Here is a 25,633-nt window from a genome sequence, read left to right on the forward strand (position 1 = left end):
TGATTCCTTCTACTGTGTTCTTCAATCCAGAAATTGTATTCCTTGTTTCCTCATGTCTTGTATTGATAGTTTCTATGTCCTTTTTCATGCTGATATAGTTTGCAGTAAGTTCCTCATAGTTTCCCTGTAGTTTTTTGTAATTCTCTCTGAGCTCACTGAGCTCCTTGAGCTTTCTTAGAACTGTTGTTTGCAAGTCGATATCTGATAGTTTACTCGCCTCTATTTCGTTTAGTTCTCTTTCTGGGGATTCCTCCTTTCCCTTTGAGTGGTGGGTATTTCTTTGTCTTCCCATGATGTGAGGCTCTTCTTTGTTGTTTCTGCTTCTTAAGTTGATCTGTCTTGATTTCCTGACTTTGTGGTTTGAACTTCTATGGTGGAGACCGCTGTTTTTACTTTCTGGATCTGCCTCTGTAGATGTCAGATGTCATCCCTGTCTCACTTTAGGCAATCTGTTGGAGGCTTCAAGGAATCTATTTTTTGTGGCTGTCTCCTTCAGCTGTTAATTTAGTCACTCTGTACTCAGCAGGCTGCCTTAGCTCAGGGCGGGGAGGATCCCCTCCAGGGGGTGGGGTTATTGGGTCCTCTCTCGCTGCTGCCATATGGGGGAGGAGTCAGCACTGGGATCCCGCCAGCTACACTCTCTGTTCTCTCCCCAAAGCCTCCATCTCCTGTCTCTCCTCGAGTGTCTCCAGACCTCTAGTGCCCCCTTTAGCCAGGGATCTACTATCTGTGGCTGCCACTCTGCACCAAGCAGTTGGCTTAGACAGCACAGGAAGGGGTGGAATGCCACCTGGGGGTGGGGATATTGGGTCCTCTGATGCTGCTGCTGCTCAGGGGGAGTGGTCTCTGCCTGAGCAAGATGGCTTCTGCCGCATGGGAGATGAGTCAGCACTGAGATCCCACCAGTTACTCTCTTAGTTCTCTCTCCAAAGCCTCCTTCCCCAGTCTCTCCTCAGGTGTCTCTAGCCCATTCTGCCCCTACGTTTGCCAGAGACCATGGTAAGTGGCTGCATAAAAACTTATGCTTTGGCCCTTTAAATAGTTCTTTGTGTCTCCAGCCACCAGTCTCTGGCAGAGAGCAACCCTGCCGCTTTGCAGCAGCTGCCTATTTTCTGTGTACTTTTTGGGCTCTGGTGCTGTAGGCTAGAGATCCCTGCTTTTGGTTTAGACCCCGCCTTTCTTAGAGGGATCCAACTGGCCATTTCAATATCCTTCTGGTGCTGCCACCCATTTGTGCCCCGCCCACCTTCTCGAGTCTCTACTGCACTCTTTACAGTTAGATTGCGCTAAACCCAATTCTTCTGTCTCTGAGGTTAAAAGGTTCCTCTCTCACTATTGTTCAGTTGTTTGTTCCAGGTTATTTCTCCACTATTTAGTTGTAATTCCAGGTTGGTCCTGGGAGGTGGTCAGTGTGACTTCCACTCACTCCTCCGCCATCTTGATTCTTCATTATTTTTCTATTTTTTCTTTTTCATACCCTTTTTATTATTTATATATATATTTCTTAATGTATACTTTATTGATTATGCTATTACACTTGTCCCATTTTTTTCCTCTCCTTTATTCCCCTCCATCCTGTACCAACCCATCCCCCCAGCATTCCCCCCATCTTATTTCATGTCTACGGCTTGTACATATCAGCTCTTTGGCTTCTCCATTTCCTATACTATTCTTAACTTCCCCCTGCCTATTTTGTACCTACTATTTATGCTGCTTATTTCCTGTACCTTTTCTCCCATTCTTCCCCTCCCCCTCTCCCGCCACTCTCTTTTACTGTTCTCTGTCATTATTTTTTCAAATAAGTTTTTGATCTTTTTCTTTTTCTTAGATAAGTCCCTTTAACATTTCATATAATAAGGGCTTGGTTATGATGAACTCCTTCAACTTGACCTTACCAGGGAAGCACTTTATCTGCCCTTCCATTCTAAATGATAGCTTTGCTGGATAGAGTAATCTTGGATGTAGGTCTTTGCTTTTCATCACTTTGAAAACATATTGCCACCCCCTTCTTGCCTGCAAGGTTTCTTTGAGAAATCAGCTGACAGTCTTATGGGAACTCTTTTGTAGGGAACTGTCTCCTTTTCTCTTGCTGCTTTGAAGATTCTCTCCTTATCTTTTATTTTGGGTAATAAAATCATGACATGCCTTGGTGTGTGCTTCCGTGGGTCCAACTTCTTTTGGACTCTCTGAGCTTCCCTGATCTCCTGAAAGTCTATGTCCTTGGCCAGATTGGGGAAGTTCCCCTTCATTATTTGTTCAAATAAGTTTTCAGTCTCTTGATCTTCCTCTTCTCCTTCTGACACCTCTGTGATTCGGATGTTGATCGTTTAAAGTGGTCCCAAAGATTCCTAAGCCTCTCCTCACTTTTTTGAATTCTTGTCTCTTCATTCTATTCTGGATGAATGTTTATCTCTTCCTTCTGCTCCCATTTGTTGATTTGAGTCCTGGTTGCCTTCTCTTTGCTGTTGGTTCCCTGTATATTTATCTTTGTTTCACTTTGCATAGCCTTCATATTTTCCTCCATTTTGTGACCATACTCAACCAAATCAGTGAGTATCCAGATTGCCAGTGTTTTGAACTGTACATCTGATAGGTTAACTACCTGTTCATCACTTAGTTCTATTTTTGGAGCTTTGATCTGTTGTTTCATTTGGGCCATATTTCTTTGCCTCAGTGTGCCTGTTACATTGGAAGGGGCAGAGCCTTGTTAATATTATTCTTCAATAATAGTGTTGTTCACCCTGTTTGCATCAGGTTGCATATTACTGCTGTGTTTCAGGGGTTAGTATACACCCCTAATTTTTGTCTTCATCAATAGTCAAGGAGGGAGGATAAATAGCAGAGGTAGACTGTGGTTGTTGGTGGGGTTACTCTGTATTCTCTTTAGACTTTGTCTTACAAGGCACGTGCTCAGTGGGAATGAATTAAGTGGCCCTAAAGACTTGGGAGAATAGGGTGTGGTCCTGGAGGTAAGAACTGTCTTGCTGAAAGGAAGAGGGGGATGGGTGAGACTTGGTCATTCTCAGTTGAAGGTCAGAGGTCAGAGTTATTACACCCTGTCAGCGGGGAGGGCAAAAGGGACCCTCAAGTTGAGGGTTGTATCTGCCGGTGTCCTCGCAGGAAAGAGAAGGCACATTCAAACTGGGGTAATTTAGAAGCATTTAATAAAGAGATGTGGGAGAAGAAAATGTCCTCTACTTTCTAGGTTCTTCTCTCTGATCTCATGTTTAGATCAACAAGAGGAAACAACCAGATTTCATTACATATGCACGTGCGGGAGCCCCACATGCATGAGCGATTCCGAGACGGAGGGAAATGAGGTGCACATGGCGTTCTGGGCTGGGGGTGAGCTCAGCGCCTTGAGGCTGCCAGGGGAGGGGGCATTGCAGCATGTTTAAGAAGAGCAGGGGTTCAGTAATTAGAAGTTTGCCCTGTCCTATAGGCAGCTCATAGAAAAGTTATTTCTGGTGAATACTCTTATGATGGGCAAGGCCCCACAGTTAAAGTCTTTAAGAGAAAAGGAAACGCCCCCCCCAAGCCTGCAGGGTGTCCATTGCCAAAATAATCTACATGCCAAAGTAGCACATCTTGGGGAAGCCAGCTCTGAACCCCTTCAAGGACAAAGATGGCAAGAGGTGGGGTGTCCATGGACCAGCAACAGCAGGGGTGCCATTACTGTCATCCCGAAGACTGGACATGGGGAGGGAGCAGAGACAGAGCCGGCCCTGTGCATGGAGCCAGGGGGAGAATGGGGTGTGGTCTGCCCTGGGCCACCTCAAGCCGGGTAGTGGGGGTAAGGCAACTCTGACTCAGTCTCCTCCCTCTGACCTCCTGCTGGGTTCTTTGTTGGTGAAACAAAAGCTGCATAGTGCCCACAGCTCAGCCCCTTGGGGCTCAGGGCAGGGCTGAGAAGGGTGGAGAATGGTTCTGGAGGGGCATACAAAGCTCTCCAGGATGAGGAGCATTCTTCTACTAAACCTAAAAATTAAGCTCTAGAAATCCCTAATAAGAATAGGGATTCTTAACTGAAACTTTACAGTATCAAAACAAAAGTAAAAATATCTTATTTAAAGCTTATGTTTTTAAAATCTTGTTTTTTCCCTGTAAATATCAACATGAATACCAATAATGGCATCTACATTACTTATGTCAAAACTTACAATTAAACTTGCAAAAGAAAGAACATAATTACAAATAAAAAACTATAAGCATATCAAATATTTTCATGTATTCCTTTCCAGAATTAAATTTGTAGTACAAAATTTACCTGATGTGGATGTTTGTACAAAATTCATTTCTACTGCTTTCTTAGGAACAGGATGTTTCACTGCAACAGTAGGCTGAATGAGTTTTGAAACAAGATGATTAATAAATAATGTTCATTTCATATAATCTGTTGTTAATACCACAAATAAAAATATAAAAGTTATTACCTTTAAGCAAGAATCATTTTCAGGAGAATCTAAAAAGCAAAGGGACATATATTAAATTATATAAAAATATGAAAACCAACTACACATTCATGCAGAGTTAGTACAGGGCTGAATCCTCATGGTTGGCTTTAGAAATAATTACATTAGTAGTTAGTGTTTTGTGTTTTCTTTTCAGGGGGTGAGTGGGTAAGAATATCAACTAAACAGAAATGTATGAATACACTACAAGTACTGAAGAAAAAAAAAGAATATAGGTTTAACAAAACATGCAGTTGAGATGTCAAAAGTATAATTATGTTTCAAAAGAGTCTAACTAAAATAGAAATGTGTGCATACACCAAAGTGAACTTAATGCTTGATGGGAGAAAAGCGATTTTTAATCAGAGAAACAAGTCATGACCCTGACAGAATAACTGTGAAGCAGAAGGCAACAGCAGATCCTTAATGCAATGCATCGGAATCACATGTACCTTATGCTACAAGTATTTATCATGTTCCTCAATCTGCTCTGTAACTTAGGAAGTACATAATTATGAGGACAGTTCAGTTTAATGCATAATCATTTATCAACAGAGAAAGTGTTATGACTTGATCAGCTTGGATATACACTCACAGAATAATAGGTATTAAAAATATTCAATTTATTTGATACAAATATGGGCTACTGGTATGCTTACATTTCTTGTATCCTCTACTTTAGCCATCTTAGTTTCTTGATCTACTCATGCAAGAAGTATATATGTACATAAAACACATATAAGAAATAATGTATAATGAGCTTTCAATATTGAAATGCTGTTACTAAAAATGAAAAGAATTAATTTAATTGCCACAGTGTTATTAGATATTAAAAATATTCTTTATTTCTAAGTCAGTGTAATATATGCTAAAAATAATAATTGTAGCACTTAGAGAATAAACTCTAATTTCTTTTCTTTCCAAAATCAGTTTTGTGTATTATGTTCATCTTTAAAGGCATTTTATAAAACAACTATCTTATCAAAACCTGCGCTACCATAAAAACACAGCCAATGCATCTATATTCAAATTACTTTCACTGGAATGACAAATACCAATGTAACACACATCTCTGATGCCTGATAATCATGAGGAGGATCAACAAGGGACCACAGTTCACCCCAGTACTAGCACTCCCTCCTGCTTTCAGTATTCTTGGGAGCAGCAATGATCTAATCTTCTGTTTCACTGCCAATATCCTGAAGTTCTAGGGTGAGTCTCTCCAATTTCCTCATCAACTTGTCCAAAATTACCTGGCTAATGCCTTTCTTTCCTCCCTCCTTCTCCACTATCTCCCTTTCATCTCCACAAGTAATTTCTAGATATGTGGTCTTAATACTTCTCCCTTTTCCCTCTGTTTAGCAGTAGCATCCTACATCTGTAATTTATATTTCTTCATCCCTTTGCTTCCCTTGGCCACAGACATGCTCAGAAGTGAAAACAAGACAATACTTTTCATTAATTTCTTCATGACTTTTTTTTTAATCACAGAAAGCGAGAAAAAGCAGATTTATTAAGCCACACAGAACATGGGAGCAGGGCAACTCTGAGCAGAGCGGAACAAAGCCTAACAGCCTAACAGCAGCAGCAGCCCCAAACTCAGGGGCTAGAGGGCTTTTATTCCCTAGGGTGGGTCTCCCATGAGTTCCTTGATTGGCTTGGGAAGGGGGTCCCACAATGCTAATTTATTATAATGCTATTATAATGAAGCAGAGGTCAGGTAGCATCTTCTGCGCCGGTGCATTCCTGATTCACTAGGATTCAATGCTTTTCCAGATGCAGAAACTACCAGTCTTAGAACAGGGTCTCTGCCCTTTATCCATGTTCTTTATCTTAGCCCTGGGGCACCTCTGGAGTTTCCTGCTTCCTGACTATCTCCTGCCTTAACTTCCCCCTTGAGAGATATGGTCTCAAAAATCTTTTTGGGGTTGTTGAAGGGCGAAGGTCATTCTTCTGTAACTTCTTCCGGCTTATATAGAGCAATTGTCCCTGCCTATTGAGAACCACAAAACTCTCACCCTATTCTATCTAGAGGTTGAAGAGGAGCTCCTGAGGACATCATGGACACTGTATGTCGGTCAGCTTCAACGTCATTCTCTGGGAGTGGTTGGAAACCCTGGAGCATAATCAATTGATGTGGAACTGAAATCAGTTATAGAGACTCTTATAGAGCCCTCAGGGGCCTGCTACCTCCCTCAAGGGTAAGAGTGTGGGTGTGGTAGGGAGATAAGAAGGACAAACTCCTAGTTTGTCCTGCTGGGCTGAGTTTTTCCTCAGCTGGTGGCTTTAGGTTGCTCATAGCATAGGGTGGTATAGACGTTGATCCCTCTAAGGTAGGGGCAGAGGCTCTGAAACTCTGGGGTCCCCTTGATCTCTTCTGAGAGACAGGTGGGGAACTGAGGAGGCCACCTTCTAATTGATCAACACTTGAGCCCTTAGGTTCTGTCAGGGTGGGGCTGGGGCAAAAGGAGGGATCTCGATACAGAGCCATAAATGCCTGCATGTAAGGAATTTTGGACCATTTGCCTTCCTTCTGGCAGAATAGATCTAACTGTGGGATGGTATTATAATTCTTGCTCCCATTTTCAGGCCATCTCTCTTCATCTCCTACTTTATACTGGGGCCAAACAGTGTTACAAAAGAAAACTAATCTCTTCCTTTTTAGATTTTTAGGGTCAAATTTATTCCAATTGCGAAGAATGCAACCCAATGGTGATTTGGAAGGGATGGAAGGTGTGGTTCCCATCTCGACTGAGGTGATGCTAAAGAGAAATCTAAAAGACTTGAGAGGATCGCCACAGTCCAGTTTTGTTGGGAGGAACCATTCCAGCATTCTAGAGCAATTGTCTATAATCCTGATGATCCCAGACCCACTGTTCTACCTAAGTAATATGAACACGTTTCGACTCCTGTATTCTCCATCTGCAGAGACCCTTATCTTACTATAAGCCTCAGGTCTGGGGCAAAGGAGGTATCTTACTAGCAAAATAGTTTCTGGCCCCATAAACTACCAAGAGAGGCATCAAGATGACCTTATTACAAAATTATTCTTTTTCAAATCACAAAGAGGACACTCAGATATTCTATCTAATTTTCTAGAGTTTTAAGAAATTGTCCTGGAGTCTGAAATTTCCCCAGTAGGGACTTCAAGAGGTGTCTGAAGCCTCCCTAAAGGGGATTTGCAACAGGGTCCAGAACTTGGGGTGTTCAAGAAAAACACAGGACATTTTTCCCCCCTCACAAGGCGACCGCCATGGGGGATGGGAGACAAGGACCTTGACCATCAAGAGTTACTTTGCATATCACTAACAGGACAGCTCCACACCTTATATGCAAATACAGTTATTTTGCACACCAACAAGACCAACCATGAAGGTCTGTACAACTCCAACCCAAGATGTAACTAGGAAGCACCCGTCTCTGTTACAGGGCATGGAGATGAGAGCTCAGAGATGGCTCGCTTCATGGGGGAAGGGGGTGGGGGAGACAATGCAAAGACCTTGCAGGAAGGAAAAGGGAGGAAAGATTCCCGCCAGTGGGCCGTGAGAATGTGCCACGTGGCTCCGGACTAAGTAATGGAGATCGTGGCGACAAAGCTGATGGCGCTGGGAGCCACGAGAGGCCTGCCTAGCTGAGCTCTGGACATACACTCCCCTTACTCTGAAGGAAGTCACCCCAGACCAGCCCAGGTGGCCTAACGGGGCAAAGTCGGGGAAAGGCAGGACTGTGCATTGGTAAATGTCCCAAAGGGCCTCTGAAACCCAATGGCAACATTCACTACCCAAAATCTACACAACCCTTGAACAAGTAGTCCCCTTCCCCAAACGGGTCTAATATTCGGTAACATTCTGGGTACAAAGACAGCAGGAACCCCACCTAAACAAAGAAGGCAAATGGAGTGTGGGTGCAGGTGTAAAGGCCAAAATCAACCCGGGAGGACAAGAGTAAAAGACTCTCTGTGGGACTGATGAGGAGACCGCAAAAGGGAACCATAGCGCAGACAAAGCGGTGAGTGATATCCAGTATGGAAGGTCAAACTATGCCTATGACGGAGCAGCTGCAGGGTGGGGTGGTGTCTTATGGTTTTCACAGTGTGCCTGACCAGTGTGCGGACATTTTCTTGCACCTGGTGGGGACTCAGGCTAACCCCATTCCGCACCCAGGTTATCCTATCACAGGTGTCTTCAAGGGGCAGGCGCCCTTGTGGCTTTTAACTGCCCAACCCGTGTCCGCAGTTTAGCGGCCGACCTTCCATCAGGGAACATCAGACTCACCAAAACAGAATAAATGGCAATGGAAAGGGGCATCCTTGGGTGGCAGGGCAGCAAAGGGGACTTACCAATCCGGTGTCTACTCCAGATTGGCTTGCTGAAAGTTCTCACAGGTGGGCTCAGATAACCAGCTTCTTGGTGATCGCCGACAAAAAATTGAACCGAACACACAGAGTTTGTAGCAGAAAGTGAGAAAAAGCAGATTTATTAAGCCATACAGAACATGGGAGCAGGCCAACTCTGAGCAGAGCAGAGCAGAGAAGAGCTTAGCGGAGCAGAGCCTAACAGCCTAACAGCCACAGCAGCCTAATTTCTTCATGTCTTAAACTATCTATCCAATGGTTCTTCTTCCAGATTTCTTTGAAGAGAAGTCTATACCCTTTCTCCTCAGAGCAGGCATGGTCTTAGGACCAGCAGTACTGGTGTCACCTGACAGCTTGTGAGAATTTAGAATACCAGGCCTCATGCTGGCATTTCTTTAGGCTTGAAACTGCACTAGAAGTCATAAACTTTCTACTGGACTGTTCATCAGGTTCTAACTTCTTTGATCTTCCCATAACTAACCCTGTTCTCTCCTTCTTTCCAATGCTCTCATTCTGGACTATAGAATACCATCCTATGAAGTAGCAACATTTTATATGACTTCAGAGTATAGACATTTAGAGCTGACCACATATGCTTATGCTTATCCATGGTAGATAAAATACAGCTCTGCATGATCCATAACGCCTTCCCAATAGTGAGGAAAAGAGTAAGAGTGTGAAAATTTTGCTGTACTTCTCTGAGAAATTCTGGTGCTGGAAGCTCTCTTTATATTTTTCCCAGATTTCAAATACTCTGCTCTTCCTTTTTCTTAATAATTATTTTATTTTATCACCTCCCACTATATAGGGTGGGGCAAAACAACACAATAATTAATAAATAATACAATAATTAATAAATTAATAATCTGTGATTTATTAACAATACATTAATAATTTACTTGTAAAGATACTTGACATAATAAGAAACACAATAATTAATGAGTAATAGAAGAATAAACTCCGTGTTTCACATACACAACTGTAAACCTACTTTTGCCCCACCCTGTATATACCTGCTTCTTTTTCCTTCCTTTACTCCCTGTATATCTACCTTTCTTATTCTTCACTCCCTATTTTATTCTTTGCCTCTTCCTTATATTCTGACTCTTCTCAAGTCTCAGAGAATTTTGAAATGGAAAAAATAATTTGGCTCTTGCAGCGACACTCTTCATTTTATTTCTTACTGATACCTGATAAGATTTACAACTTACCTCCTTCTCACTCCTCTTTTTGCTTGCTATGCATTTAGCAGGTGATTTTTTTTTTTTTACTATTAGGATATGTAAGTGTTCATGTTTTAAATCAACATTCTGTCAAAGGATCTTTTTATAAAATACAGTTCTTACCTTCTTTTTGTCTGTTTAGTATAATTTTTCCTCCTTGATTGGAAGCTTCAGGTAAATGGTTATTACACTTCTGTGGAAAACTTGCAGAGAAACTCTGATAAAATGTATATTAATAATGTGCTACATAAAGATTTCCTAACCCCTTCCTAGAAAGATACCTTAATTGCCTACTTTAAAAGCATTTAGACCTAAAAATAAAAGAAGCATGTGTTAAACAAAACATTTATATAGAAAACCTCATATGTGCTCTCTAGATCAAACTTTCTTTTATCTTCATTTGGCTGTTTACTGTATATTGAGCTTGTAAACCCAGAAAAAATACTTTCCTAGACAAAATACTGATGTATATGCACATTTCAATAAGGAACTAACTTCAAAACACCTACCTCTACTTTGCATTCTCCACTGAAATAAGAGAATGTTTTGAAAAGAAAAACTTTTTTAAACAAAATTATCTAATACGTATACTTGGTAAAAATTTTAAATATTTCTGACAGAACTTTTTTTAATGTTAAAAAAAGATACTTGACAATAAGAAACCTTGGAATGTGTCATGTTAAATGTAAACAAAACAGTGTAGAACCTGCTTCATTTAGTTACTGTAGTGCTTAGACAAAACTATTAGTATTTGATAAAATTTTTGATAGAAAAAATGGTTGAATAAAATGGCAAAGTAGTAAGAAAAACGTTTCTTTAAATTATGCTTAAATAATTGCAAAAATTGTACATACTCATGTAATTTTTCACAAAAATATAGTAAACTTTAATAAAGGAAGAGTAAAAACATTTGTTTATTAACCATCTAAAATGTTCCAGCCACTTATTATGCATACTTTGATTCTTTTCTACACACAACCACAATAATAAAAATGGTATTACCATGATTGCCCTGCCTCCTGCCTCCAGATCACTCCAAGATGTCAGAGAAAAATGATGAACAGATGTGACTCATTGTTCTCTCTGTCCAGCAAGTCTTTCTCCTAGACCTTCACATGACTGGCTCCTTCACTTGAAAGTTTTTGTTACATTCAGAAAGATCTTTTCTCACCATCTAGATTGTATTCCCATTCCCATTCTAACTAAAAACTCCCCCAATATTCTCTAACCTAATGTTCTCCATTTTCTTTATATAAAGCACTTATAGTGACTTATAATGGATTATTGTTTACTTGTTTTTTTACTCCTCCCCATTCACTAAAGCCTAACTGCTCAACTTGCACATTCAGCATCTAACTGCCCAGCACAGAATTGTTATTCAATATCATAAATTTAATTAAGGTCAAAACATGTATGACCTCATCAAGAAAGCCTCAATTACCAAAGCACTCTATACCTCTAGGGTATCTCCATTAATAGTCTACAAAGACTTAACAGCCCTCAAGTTAGAAATTTACATACCCTTTCTAACTTTGCCATTTTTTTCCTTAACACTCCTGCCATTTTATTGTCCTTCAGGTTTACAAAAAGTGTCCTCAATATTTAGTAAGTCACTGAATATCACTGTGATCACTGTAGTCTTATATTTCCATAGCACGCTTTACAGCTTACAAAGTGTTTTTACACTTGTTACCGCATTTGTTCATCACGTGTACATGAAAGGTAGGTATTAGTACCATTGTTATGAATGAGGTATTCATTCATATTCCAACTGATCACTGATATTCCAACAGGTTAAAACAAGTTTTCCCAAGATCCCATTGCTACTAACTGGCATGATCTTGGACTTCAAGTACTGTGTTTGTGCCATCAGGCAGCAGGTGCCTGTTACCAAGAGATTATGCTCTTTGTATCTCCTCCCACAGCTGTTCCTTTAGATCAGTTCATCACATCTTCATATGTAAGTTACAACTAGTATGGTTGCCATAAAGTCTTCAATGCATGCTGTTTTAACTATTGAAAACACCTGCTACTTATCTATTAAATTTATTTATCTATTAACTATTAACTCCTTATCTAAACTTATATATTAACTATTAAACACCTCTATGACAAATTTTTGTTATAATCCTACGTATTTATTACTACTTACCATGCTTTTCTTTCTCTCAAAATATTCCTTGCACATCTACTTGACAATCCTAATTAAACAATACTTTGAAACCCCAGGCATTATCTTTACAAATGCCAAGTTATAAAAAACAAACAAACAAAACTACAACCCAAACTGTTTCTATCTGAATCTCATTAGGAGTTTTACATATCCATATAAACCACAGTAACACACATTGGCCATAGGTTGACCAGGGTTAATTCTTTAGTTTTTAGATAAACTTAACTTCAGAACCCAAACTGATTATTTATGACTTCAAAGCCTTAGTTATTTATAATATACTACACTGATTTTACTCAGTGAATCTTGCAAATTAGCAGAATTGTACTCTGCAGGGTGAGGCAAAACTAGGTTTACAGTTGCGAGTATTCAGAAGAGAGTTTATTCTTGTATTATAATTTATTAATTATTGTATTATTTTCCATATGAACAACTGTGAACCTACTTTTGCCCCACCCTGTATTTAGCACATAGTTATTTTATTAGTTATAGGTTAAAAAAATCAGAAAATAATTTTACAGACAAATACAGAGGTGAGGAAATAAAGTCAAAGCATCCCTTTTATGTTTGAACATGATCAATGCTGATATTTAAAAACAATAATAACAATAATAAACAACAGTACCTCCGAATCCCATGGTGATTCTGTATCTTCATCTTTTCCTAATCTTAATACTGGTGTTCTACCTATAAAGTGTAGCCACAGATATATTAATGTGAACATTTTTACTATGAATTTTAAGTGGTCTATCTCCATTTTTGGATATTTCAATAAAAATAATAGCAGAAAAAAATTTTAGAGGGTTGAAGCATTTACAGGAAGAAAAAAAGATGGTAGTAGTTGGGATACTTTTGAATAAAGATAGCAAAAGAAATACTTCAAAAAATGGATAACATATTTGGATCTATACAAATTAGATTTGTTTATACCAGCATTTAAGCATAAGAAAAAAATCCATCAATAACCACTAACTAACCACTACTATTATACTTTTGTGTTCTCCATCAATATAAGTCAAATTGTCATTATTTGTTTGGTTTTGTGAAGCACTTTCAATAATATCAATACCATTTCCTTTTTTTTTAATTTCTGGCTTTGTTGCTTCTTCCTATAAAACAAAACAAAACAAAAACCCAACTTTAGAAAAAGTCATATTCATTCATTTGCTCACTCAATCACTCAGTCAGTAGAACAACAAACGTTTATTGTCATCTATCAAATCATAGGCACTAACCTGGAAGAAACTAGAAATATAAATAAAAGATTTTGCCCAATATTCTAGTAAAGGTACAGATACATGAAAACAATAAGAAGAGAAAAGTATCATTTTCTAGTTCTACAACTGAAGTGAGTAAACTACAGTAAGGGCACAAAGGAGACAACAGTGTGTTGCGCCTGGGAAGCTCAGGAAATGACATACCGTGAAAGATGTACTAAGCGCAGAGGGGGAGCATGAAGGGCATTCTAGAAAGGTCAGCATGAGCAAAAGCATAAGGTAAGTGAGGGCACAAAAGGAATGTGGTAAAACCGGAATGGCGAAAATGGGAGGGAGAGATAAAACTGGAGAATCAGAGCCTAACCAAAACAGGCAAGTGTCATGCTAGCATATGAATTTTGCCCGAATGTAATGGAGAGCCACTACATATGCAGGGGAGTTACATCATCACAAATATATTTTAGAGCAGTCACTCTGGCAGCAATGTGAAGATGAACATAAGGAGAGCAAAACTAGAAAAGAGTATTTCAAAATCAAAAGTGAGAAAGTAAATTACTATAAGTAAAGTACTGACATAAAAAATGGCATCAGGTAGAAAGTATTAAACTTGGTGAGTGACTGGATGTGGTGATCTCAGGGAGGGCTGCAGACCAGGATTTTTCCTGCTTCAGTGTTCCAGTGCTGCTATGTATGAGGATGGGAAATCAGGTGACAGAGCAGGCTACAGAGTCAGGAAAGGGGGAAGGGTCAGGGCAATGTCTTCAGTTTGGGGCATAACAAATTTGAGACACCCAGGGGACTTAGAAGAAAGATCTAGATAAATACACTTTAAGTAAAAATAGATTACTTTATTCAGGAAAAGTATATGATGTTAAGATAAATATTTGTAAAATATACTAAACTGATATAATTTGATAATGCAAACATACATAGAACTTCTGAAATTTTGAAAATAAAAGCAAAAGCAGGGGAAAAAAATAATACGGGATTCAGTTTTCCCATCATACACTTCAAAATTTGTTTCAACAAAATAACATTTTACAAACATATGCAAATATTTATGGGATATCTTAATATAAGCATTTTAAGTTTAATTTAAAAATTTAGTGGTAAAATACAAATTCACAATTTTAGAGACTCTTTTAAAAATTAATTTTACAAGGCAAGTTTTAAATTGTAGAAGAGAAATGTTTATGTAATTATAAAATTATGATGCATTGTTAAGTACCATTATGATGTATGAAGAAAATATAAAATCCTATTTTAAAATTTACATGATATTCTTATTCCCCTGCCTACAGCACACTAATGGCTCTGATTACCTGTCTACTCTATATGGGATGATACTTAAAGATAGATATATATATTTAAAAATCTAGTATAAAAACTAATAAAACTATGATTATCTAAGTTGAAGACTTAAAGTCGTCAAACATATCTACAATTATCAAGGAGGACTTAATGAAAAGAGGGCTAAAACATCAAGTCACCTGGATGTCTGAGATTTAGATATGAAAGAATTTTCACGTTAGGTTTCACAACTATGAATACTAAAGGTAATAAAACTTCTTAGGAATAATATGAAATGCACCCATTGCTGGAGATATTTTATAAAGTAAAAATCATCTTACACAGATAATTTTGTATACTCTGTTGGTAATCTTTCCTTGCTATTTTATAATAGCAAGCTTTTATATCAGAAGAAAATCAGAAATTGTGATTTCATTCATTTGACATTTGCATATGTGTCCATGGTAAAACCACATTTGGCTCTGCCATCCCTTCCCATCCCCACTCCCATTTCGTGCCTTCCTACACTTTCTTTCTTCCTTTGGGCCCCATTCCTTAAAAAGTCTTAGAGTGAAGCACTGTGATAGGCACTCGGACAACACAGAGGGGGAGTCTGTGTGCCTTCCCAGTCTGCTCAGCCTGATTCTGCCCAGGAGCAGTGCGCAGACTACACCTCAGAGATGTTCCATGTATCATTGTTTACAATGGCTGTCCATCTATAGAGGACCAAATGAATAACTCATGCAAGTTCTGCACAATATAAACCTTCTCAGCAATTGCACCAAAGTAGTCACTTAGAAACAATGTTAACTGACATGTTTTAAATGAGCCCATTTGATGGTTTTAAAATGTAAAACGTGATCTCGCCTTAAAGAAAATGCTTTTAGCTTTTCCCATTAAGTATGATATTAGCTGTTGGTGTGTCACATACAGTGTTTATTATGTTGAAGTATGTTCCTTCTACTCTTACTTTGCTGAGAGTTTTTATCATAACAGTGCTGGATTTTATAAAAGGTTTTTACTGCACCTATTGATATGATCATATGATTTTTATACTTCTTTTAAGTTGGTATAACACATTAATTGATTTGTCGATATTGAATCAAACTTGAATGCCAGGAATAACTTCTACTTTATCACAGTATATAATCTTTTCAATGTATTATTGAATTTGGCTTGCTAATATTTTATTGAGGATTTGTGCATCTATGTTCATCAGGAATATTGGCCTACAATTAACTTTTTTTGGAATGTCTTTGCCTGGTTTTGGACACAGAACAATGCTGGCATTGTAAAAAGAGCTTGTTGGTCTTCTCTACTTCATCCTCTTCATTGTCTTCACATTCATCTACCTATTCTTTCCCATTGATTTCCACTGTTTTCCCTCCAATATGCCAGATACAAGAACTGTTTATATAAGCCTACTAAACTCTATAAATCCCAATCCTGTATATATATTACTCTTCTTATTATACTTCTTTTTTATTATGATCTTGAGGACTTCCATTTCTTTCTAAGGTCCTTGTCATTACTATACAAGGATCAGGGGTATGGTATGTGAACAATCATGGGGAAAAAACATTTAAAATAACAAAAAACCCTTCTTTCTAAGATCAAAGACTGCTAAGGACATCGGAGGAGCTTTCAGAAGAGGTTCAAGTGACCTCTTCTAAAGAAAAGCCCTTGACTTTTCTGATGTGTTAGAAAGGGTTTCGACCACATCTTCATTTTTGCTATGAAAATTATTGTCTTTACATAAGGTCCTATTTTCTGGTCTCACTATGGCATATTTTACTTCTGCTACAGTAAAACAAAGTAAAGAGTACATGAGAATATTTGAACTTCAAACCAGTGAAAAACACAAGAACAGACGTCTTCAAATAGCTTACTCTTTTCGGGACAGCTGGAAAACCAGCTAGTAGCATTGCCAAGCTTGGCTTCACTTCAACCTAGAAAAAAAATCATATCTTTAAGTATCAAATTTAACAACAATAATGATAATATTTACCATTACTATGTGACCTAACACAGAAATGGAATCATTCAGATGTAAAATCATATCCTAGTTCTGCCACCTACTAACTTCCATCTTCTCATGGGGTAAGGATGATGAGAGATGACATAGTATGCTGCAAAATGTTATTTTAGTTTTAAATGAAGGTAAAATAGGCCATGCTACCAAGACATGGAGTCATAGCAGCTCTACCTAATGCACAGAAACAAACACAGGGAAGCAGCCAAAACGAGCAAAGAAACATAGCCCAAATGAAAGAACAGATCAAAACTCCAGGAAAAGAAATGAACAAAGTGGAGATAAGCAATCCGTCAGATGCAGAGTTCAGAACACTGGCTTTAAGGATGCTCAGAGAGTTTATTGAGGACCTCAACAGCATAAAAAAAAAGATCCAGTCAGAAATGAAGGACACACTAATTGAGATAAAGAACAACTTACAGGGAAACAACAGTATAGTTATAGGATGAAGCCCAGAATGAAATCAGTGATTTGGAACATAAGGAAGCAGAAAAACAATCACTCAGAACAAAAAGAGGATAAAAAGAATAGAAAAGAAACGAGGATGGTGTAAGGAGGCTTGGGACAACTTCAAGCGTCCAACATTTGCATCACAGGTTTCCACAAGGAGAAGAGAAAGAGCAAGAAATTGGAAATGTATTTGAAAAAGTAGTGAAAGAAAAATTATCTAATTTGGTGAGGAAATACATGTTCAAGTCCAGGAAGTACAGAGAGTCCCAATTAGGACGGATACAGAGGCCCATCATACATCATCATTAAAGAGCCAAAGTGTAAAGATAAAAAAAGACTCTTAAAAGCAGCAAGAGAGTGGTGGCAGGAAAATGGAGACAAATATATTAAATAAAATAGAAAAAATAAAAAAATTGAAAAAAATAAAAGCAGCAGGATAAAAGAAGTTAGTTACCAGATGGTTACCAGATGGGAGCGGCATGTGGGGCAAGAGAGGAAGAGGTGAGGAGATTAAGAGGTACAAATAGGTAGTTATAGAATAGCCATGGCGATATAAAGTACAGTATAGGAAATACTATACTTTGGAGTAACCTAAGAACTTATACGCATGACCCATGGACATGAACAATGGTGGAGTGATTTTCTGAGGGAGTAGGGGGTGCTGGGTGGATGGGGGCAAAGAAGAAAAAATCATGGCAACTGTAATAACAATAATCAATAAAATATAATTTAAAAAAAGAAAAGAGAGCAAGAATGTACAATAAAGGGAAGACAGTTTCCTCAATAAATGGTGTTGAGAAATTTGGACAGATATCTCAAAAAAAATAAAAATAGATAACACTAGCCCACCTTCTTACACCATATATAAGAATAAGCTCAAAATTGATTAAAAATTAATATAAGACCTGAAACAATAAAATATCTAGAAAAAACATAGGCATTAAACTCTGACATTACTCTAAGTAATTCTTTTATGATACATCTCCTCAGGGAGGGGAAACAAAAGAAAAATAAACAAATGGCACTACACCAAACTCAGCTGTTTTTCACAGCAAAGAAATACATCAACAAAACAAAAAGACAGTCTACTGAATGGGGGAACATATTAACCAATAATACATCTATTATATCCAAAATTCATAAATAATTCATAGAGCTCAAGATCCAAAAAAACAAATAATCTAATTTAAAATGGGCAGAAAACCAGAATAAGCATTTGTCCAAAGGGGACATACGGATGGCATACAGACACATGAAAAGTAGCTCAATGTCACTAATCATCAGAGAAATGCAAATTAAAACCACAATGAGAAATCACGTCACACCTGTCAGAATGGCTATCATCAATAAATCAACAAACAGTAAGTGTTGGTGAGGACGTAGATAAAAGGGAACATTCGTGCACTGTTGGTGGGAATGCAGAATAGTGCAGTCACTATGGAAAACAGTGTGGAGTTTCTGCAAAAAATTAAAAATGGAACTACCCTGTGACCTAGGAATTCCACTCTTGGGAATATCTGTGAGAAATCCAAAACACTAATGTGCGCCCCCTATGTTCACTACAGCATTTTTACAATAGCCAAGATATGAAAGCAACTCAATATCCATCAATAGACAATGGCATAAAGATTTAGTAAATATTTACAATGAAATATTACTCTACCATAAAAAAATAAAATCTTACTATTTGTGACATGGATGGACTTACAGGGAATGATGCTACATAAAATAAGTCAGACAGAAAAAGACAAAAACCATATGATTTCATTAATATGTGGAATCTAAAGAAAATAAAGAAACAAAAAACAGAAACACTCATACACACAATGAACAAACTGAAGGGTTGCCAGGTGGAAAGGGAGTGGGAAAGATAAAAGAGATGAAGGGAATAAAAAGTTAAGAAATAATCACAGGGATGTAAAGTTCAGCATAGGGAATATGGTCAATAATATTGAAATAACTATGCATGTTGACAGGTGAGTACCAGTATTATCAGGAGGAGCACTTTATAAATTATGTAATTTTCAGACCACCATGTTGTACACAAAACAAATATTAAATAACATTGAATGTCAACTGTAATTTAAACATTAAATATAAAATAAATTGTAACATCTTAATTTAATTAATTGATTGATTATTGTCCTGATGGTATTTTTTATTTAGTGAGGAAAAGTTTACAAAACATAAAATTAAACTTTTCAAAGTGAAAAATTCAGTAGCATTTAATTCATTCACAATATTGAACAATCATCTCCTCTAGTTCCAAAATACTTTCATCATCCTAAAAGAAAATCCCATTCCCATTAAACAGATACTCCCAATTCCCTCCATCCCAAGTCCCTGGCAAGCACTAACCTGCTTTCTCTCTCTATGAATTAGCATATTCCTGATATTTCATATAAAAGGAATCATACAATTAAAAATAATTTTAAAAATAAATCTCTAAGAAAAAGTGAATTTTTATTTTTTATTTAGGAGTATTTCAGCTTAAATTTATTTCTCATTTAATTAACAGAAATTAAGAACCTCATATACATAATCATAATTTTTAATTTTAATTAATGAAAAAACAAAATAAAATACTTACTATCTATCTTACCAGCAAAAGAAATCTAAAACACTTACTCAGATTATGCCAAAGAGTAAGGTAATTTACAAAGTTAATTATATAGCAAATTGTAAGATGTTTGAAACAGCAAGAGAAAGGAGGGCAAAAATTCATAATGCATAATAAATCTGGTAAGGTCTAAAAGAGATTTCAATGTACATTATTTATGAACACAGGTTTTGCTAGATAAAATATATGACATTAATTTATTAAACTTAAAAGGGAGGATAAAAAAACAACTTCAAATTAAACTTTAATAACCAAAAAATGATGACAATTAAATTTTCCTTCAGTTCTTCATAAAAATTAGCTATTGAGTAATTCAGAGGAGTTAAGCATTTTTTTAATTACCTGGGTTTCTCTTCTTAATTTGCACTTAAAATTATTTTTATCATGTCATAATATGGCAAGTTCTTGCCCCACTTAAGTCCCCTATTTATGTTGTGTCTTTACAATAATTTCTTCATCTTGACTCTCTTATTAAATCTTTATTTTCATCTTGAGCTTCTTAAATGAATTTTCTCCCTTCTTTGTCTTCACTGTCTTCACATTCATCTACCTGTTCTTTCCCATTGATTTCCACTGTTTTCCCTCCAATATGCCAGATACAAGAACTGTTTATATAAGCCTACTAACCTCTATAAATCCCAATCCTGTATATATATTACTCTTCTTATTATACTTCTTTTTTATTATGATCTTGAGGACTTCCATTTCTTTCTAAGGTCCTTGTCATTACTATACAAGGATCAGGGGTATGGTATGTGAACAATCATGGGGAAAAAACATTTAAAATAACAAAAAACCCTTCTTTCTAAGATCAAAGACTGCTAAGGACATCGGAGGAGCTTTCAGAAGAGGTTCAAGTGACCTCTTCTATAGAAAAGCCCTTGACTTTTCTGATGTGTTAGAAAGGGTTTCGACCACATCTTCATTTTTGCTATGAAAATTATTGTCTTTACATAAGGTCCTATTTTCTGGTCTCACTATGGCATATTTTACTTCTGCTACAGTAAAACAAAGTAAAGAGTACATGAGAATATTTGAACTTCAAACCAGTGAAAAACACAAGAACAGACGTCTTCAAATAGCTTACTGGTTTCTGGAATTGTGGAAAACCAGCCAGTAGATTTCTCAAGCTGCGTTTCCTGTTACCCTAGGGGAAAAAAAATAATCATTAAGTATCAAATTTAACAACAATAATGATAATATTTACCATTACTATGTGATCTAACATACAAATGGAATCATTCAGATGTAAAATGATACTAGTTCTGCCACCTACTAACTTCCATCTTCTCATGGGGTAAGGATGATGAGAGATGACATAGTAAGCCCCGAAATATTATTTTACCTTTAAATGAATATTATCTAAATGCTATAATATCCACTAGATTATAAAATTTGCCCTCTGTAGTTTAGAGTACTACTGCAAAAAACTAACATTAAGAAATTTAAGTTACTTATTTGTTATGTTTTGTAATATGTTGCATTATTTATATTTACATGGATTATCTCTTTTGTGGGAAAGCATGAGAGCTTAGTTTTCAGTTGTATTTAGACGGGTTGGAATTGCAAACAGTATAAAGTTGCTTCTATTCTGTTTATCAGAAACCTAAGAAGAAGTGATTTAATTTAGCTTCCTCCAAGAAAAGGAAAAGAATAAAGCTGTGGGGCCAAATACATATTAAATAGAAAGCCATTACCAAATATATGACAATGTGGAGAGAGGGAAATGAGCTGGGAAAACAGACATTAAAGAAATGTTTTCTACAAGGAAAAAACTAGGCTAGTGGTAAATTAGGAAAAAAAGGGTAGGGGAAGAAAAAGAAAAGAAAAAATGAGATATAATCAGTTAATTAAGCAGAAGCCTAAGACAAGGAAGAAAAGGGAAAGAATAAGTACAATATAATATGCAGAGAAAAGTATATAGAATTTCAGTATATATGAATATATTTAAAGTACATTATACATCAATATTACTAGAAATATACTTTGAACAAAGCCTCCATTTTATACATATTTTTGTTATATTATTAAAATATAACATTTCATAAAACTATAAATATACAAAATAGAAAAGCCTCCATTTTATATATTTTATTATATACTAAAATACATAAAATTTTATACAACTGTGTAAATATATATAAAATGTGTTATTTTATATGTAAGCATATAAAAATTTATAAATATATTACATATGAAATATATATAATGTATAAAATATAAATATATAAAAACTACATAAAATAGTCTTTTGTTCATAGTATATCCCTCATAATACTTATTTGTATTATTCTATCATTATTTCTTCCTATATACCACTGTGTTAAAGTTTAATTTTTGTCACTATAAAATAAGTCATTCAATTATTTGAACATGTTCATCCATGACAATCTGAAAGCTGTACATTTTTACTAGAGAGATAAAAATAGAAAAAAAAAGTTCCTAATACATCCTCTTTTCATTTGGAGAAAGAATTAATAAACAGAGTTCTAAGGAGAATCGTATGGTTTGAAAAGATATATTTAAAGGAATATGACATGGGGCTATGAAAAGCTTAAAATTTTAATCTAAAATTACAAGCTCACAATTGAAGGAAGCTAAAAAATATACCATAACCCAGTTTCTACATTATCATGTATTTTCTCATTTTCTTCTTATTTATAACAAATTTCCTCAACATAATTGAATTTGTCATATTTTTAGAAATTTAAATAATTTAATCAGGATGTTTGATGTCTGATATATACTTGTAACAGTTCATTTTACAGTACTCCATTTGTCTGTTTACATATACATACTTCAAGAATATAAAAAGTGCTTCTTACATGCCATACTTTATTCTAGGTGCTCCAGGATATGTACAATTATGTTTCCTAACCTCCACTAGCTTACAGTGATGCAGGAAATTTAAAATGAATATTTAAATAACTATAATATTAAAACATCTGAAATTTGAACATTTAAAAGGTGATACATGACATTGGGTAAATATTTTTTTAAAATACAATACAAAAACTTCCTTCTTGGCTTCAGTCAAGATGGCCAGGGCTAAATGCTGTGCTCAACATTCCCATGACCACATCAAAATTATAATTAAATTGTAGAACAACCACCCTTGAGAACCAACTAAAGATTAGCTGAACAGAATTCTTAACAACTAAGAACATCAAGAAGCCACATCAAGACTGGTAGGAGGACTTCTGGTCAAGATGCAGGCATAGGTAAACATGGCTCGCCTCCTTGGAAGACCACATCACTCAGAACCATCAGAAGTTGAGTTGAATGGAAGTCCAGAAACTACAGAATTAAAGAAACCACACCCAACCAGACAGAGAGGAGTGGCAGAGATTCAGAGGTACTGAATGGTCTGGTCCCACACCCACATGTGGTGAATAAAAATTCTGGAGGGATATATTGGGAACAAGGAGTCCCAACCCCACACCAGGCTCCCCCACCCATAATTCCAATGCCAGGAAGATAAGTTCCCACAACATTTGGTTGCAAAAACCAGCAGGGATTGAGTGGGTGGAAGAGATTTCTGGAGTTCCCAGCAGTTCCTCTTAAGCAACCCTCACATGGACTTACTCAGACTCACTCCCTCTGAGCTCCAGCACCATAGTAGCAGCTTGACAGGCACCAGTGGCATATGGGAGGAATTGAAGTGTCTGGCATCACAGCAAGAGCTGGGGACAGCTTTCTCCCAGACAGAAATGGGTGCAGAGCCATTATTCCTTTTCTGAACCTTCCCCCAACAGAGACACAGAGCCAGCAGCCAAGTGCTATATCTGAGACTCCATCACCTAGCTAACACTGTTTGCCCACCATGAAGATCCCCTGAGGCTCTGCCTCACAGAACTTATGGCCCACCCAAGCTGCTTTTCCATATGAGTGGTTGGTCTTGGCTCATGCTTCCCAACTTACTAAATCCTCTCAAACAAGCAACGGTGGACCTCAGTGAGCCCTCAACTCCCATACCTCTTCTGAAGTGGCTCCAGGCTTGGCACTAGCAATAGCCAACCTAGGTTCACAGCTTGGCTTCACTTGGGAACCTCCCAGCCAGCACAAGTAGCAGCCATCTGCAGACTGCTCTGTTGCTCATGCACGGTGGCCCTGGGCAGAACACAGGTGGGTGCTGACCTTAGCCTGCACCACCTGAGAAGTGCCAGAACCTGTGTGCTCAATGGACAACTACAGACCACACTGGAGGACCACCACCCAGCCCCCACACAACTGATCCTCCATGGAGGGCAGAGGTTGGTGGTCAGTGGTCACCCCCAGTCCCTGAACCTGTCTGGCCTGAGTAATTTGCTCCCATTGACCTTCCAACAGCAATCAAGGCTCAACTAAAGAGGAGAGGGTACCCTGTCCACACAGAGGGTGCACCTCAAATTCCCAGCTTGGGTGATTAGGTAGACTGTGCACTGGACCCTGCAGGACACCTACTACATTAGTCCACGCTACCAAGACATGGAGTCATAGCAGCTCTACCTAACGCACAGAAACAAACACAGGGAAGCAGCCAAAATGAGCAAAGAAACATAGCCCAAATGAAAGAACAGATCCAGGAAACTCCAGGAAAAGAAACTCCAGGAAAAGAAATGAACAAAGTGGAGATAAGCAATCCGTCAGATGCAGAGTTCAGAACACTGGCTTTAAGGATGCTCAGAGAGTTTATTGAGGACCTCAACAGCATAAAAAAAAAGATCCAGTCAGAAATGAAGGACACACTGATTGAGATAAAGAACAACTTACAGGGAAACAACAGTATAGTTATAGGATGAAGCCCAGAATGAAATCAGTGATTTGGAACATAAGGAAGCAGAAAAACAATCACTCAGAACAAAAAGAGGATAAAAAGAATAGAAAAGAAACGAGGATGGTGTAAGGAGGCTTGGGACAACTTCAAGCGTCCAACATTTGCATCACAGGTTTCCACAAGGAGAAGAGAAAGAGCAAGAAATTGGAAATGTATTTGAAAAAGTAGTGAAAGAAAAATTATCTAATTTGGTGGAGGAAATAGACATGTAAATTCAGGAAGCACACAAGTCCCTAACAAGATGAATGCAAAGAGGCCTACTCCAAGACACATCATTATTAAAATGCCAAAGGTTAAAGATAAGGATAGAATCTTTAAAGCTGCAAGAGAAAAGCAGTTAGTTACCTACTTATTCCCATAAGACTGTCAGCTGATATCACAAAAGAAACTCTGCACGCTAGAAGGGATTTGCAAGAAATATGCAAAGTTATGTAAAGTGGGATCCTACAGCCGAGATTGCTCTACCCAGTAAAACTATCATTTAGAATCAAAGGGTGGAGAAAGGACTTCCCAGATGAGAAAACACTAAAGGAGTTCATCATCACCAAACCATTATTGTATAAAATGTTAAAGAGTCTTACTTCAGAAAAAGAAGATCAAAACCATAAACAATAAAATGACAATAAAACATATTCATCAACGACTGAATCTAAGAAACAAATTAAGCAAACAAGAATAGCAGAGACAGAATCATGGATATAGAGAGCATTTTGATGGTTGCCAACTGGGAGGGGGATGTGGGGGAATGGGTGAAGAGGTGAGGGGATTAAGAAGTACAAATTGGTTGTTATGAATACCCATGGGGATGTAAAGTACAATGTAGGAAAGAACTTATACTTATGACCTATGGGCATGAACAATGAACAATGGACATGAACAATGGTGGGGAGGTTACCTGAGGGTCTAGGGGCCGCTGGGTGGAGGGAGACAAAGGGGAAAAAAATGGGACCACTATAATAGCATAATCAATAAAATATAATTAAGAAAAGACTGGTAGGAGGAGCAAT

General features: G+C 37.3%; 1 protein-coding gene across 1 annotated transcript in view; it reads right to left on the minus strand.

The window, feature by feature from the left end:
* LOC129087683 (ankyrin repeat domain-containing protein 26-like) overlaps positions 1-25,633 on the minus strand; it is a 77,446-nt gene that overhangs the window by 29,145 nt on the left and 22,668 nt on the right. Inside the window, 4 exon segments of the mRNA XM_054594634.1 lie at positions 12,827-12,888; positions 13,193-13,310; positions 16,598-16,657; positions 20,898-20,957. Coding sequence (XP_054450609.1) covers positions 12,827-12,888; positions 13,193-13,310; positions 16,598-16,657; positions 20,898-20,957 — 300 coding nt within the window.

The sequence above is a fragment of the Pteronotus mesoamericanus genome, unplaced genomic scaffold (genome assembly GCF_021234165.1).
Source record: "Pteronotus mesoamericanus isolate MK-2021 breed Mesoamerican mustached bat unplaced genomic scaffold, CSHL_Meso_final contig_130, whole genome shotgun sequence".
Classification (NCBI taxonomy): domain Eukaryota; kingdom Metazoa; phylum Chordata; class Mammalia; order Chiroptera; family Mormoopidae; genus Pteronotus; species Pteronotus mesoamericanus.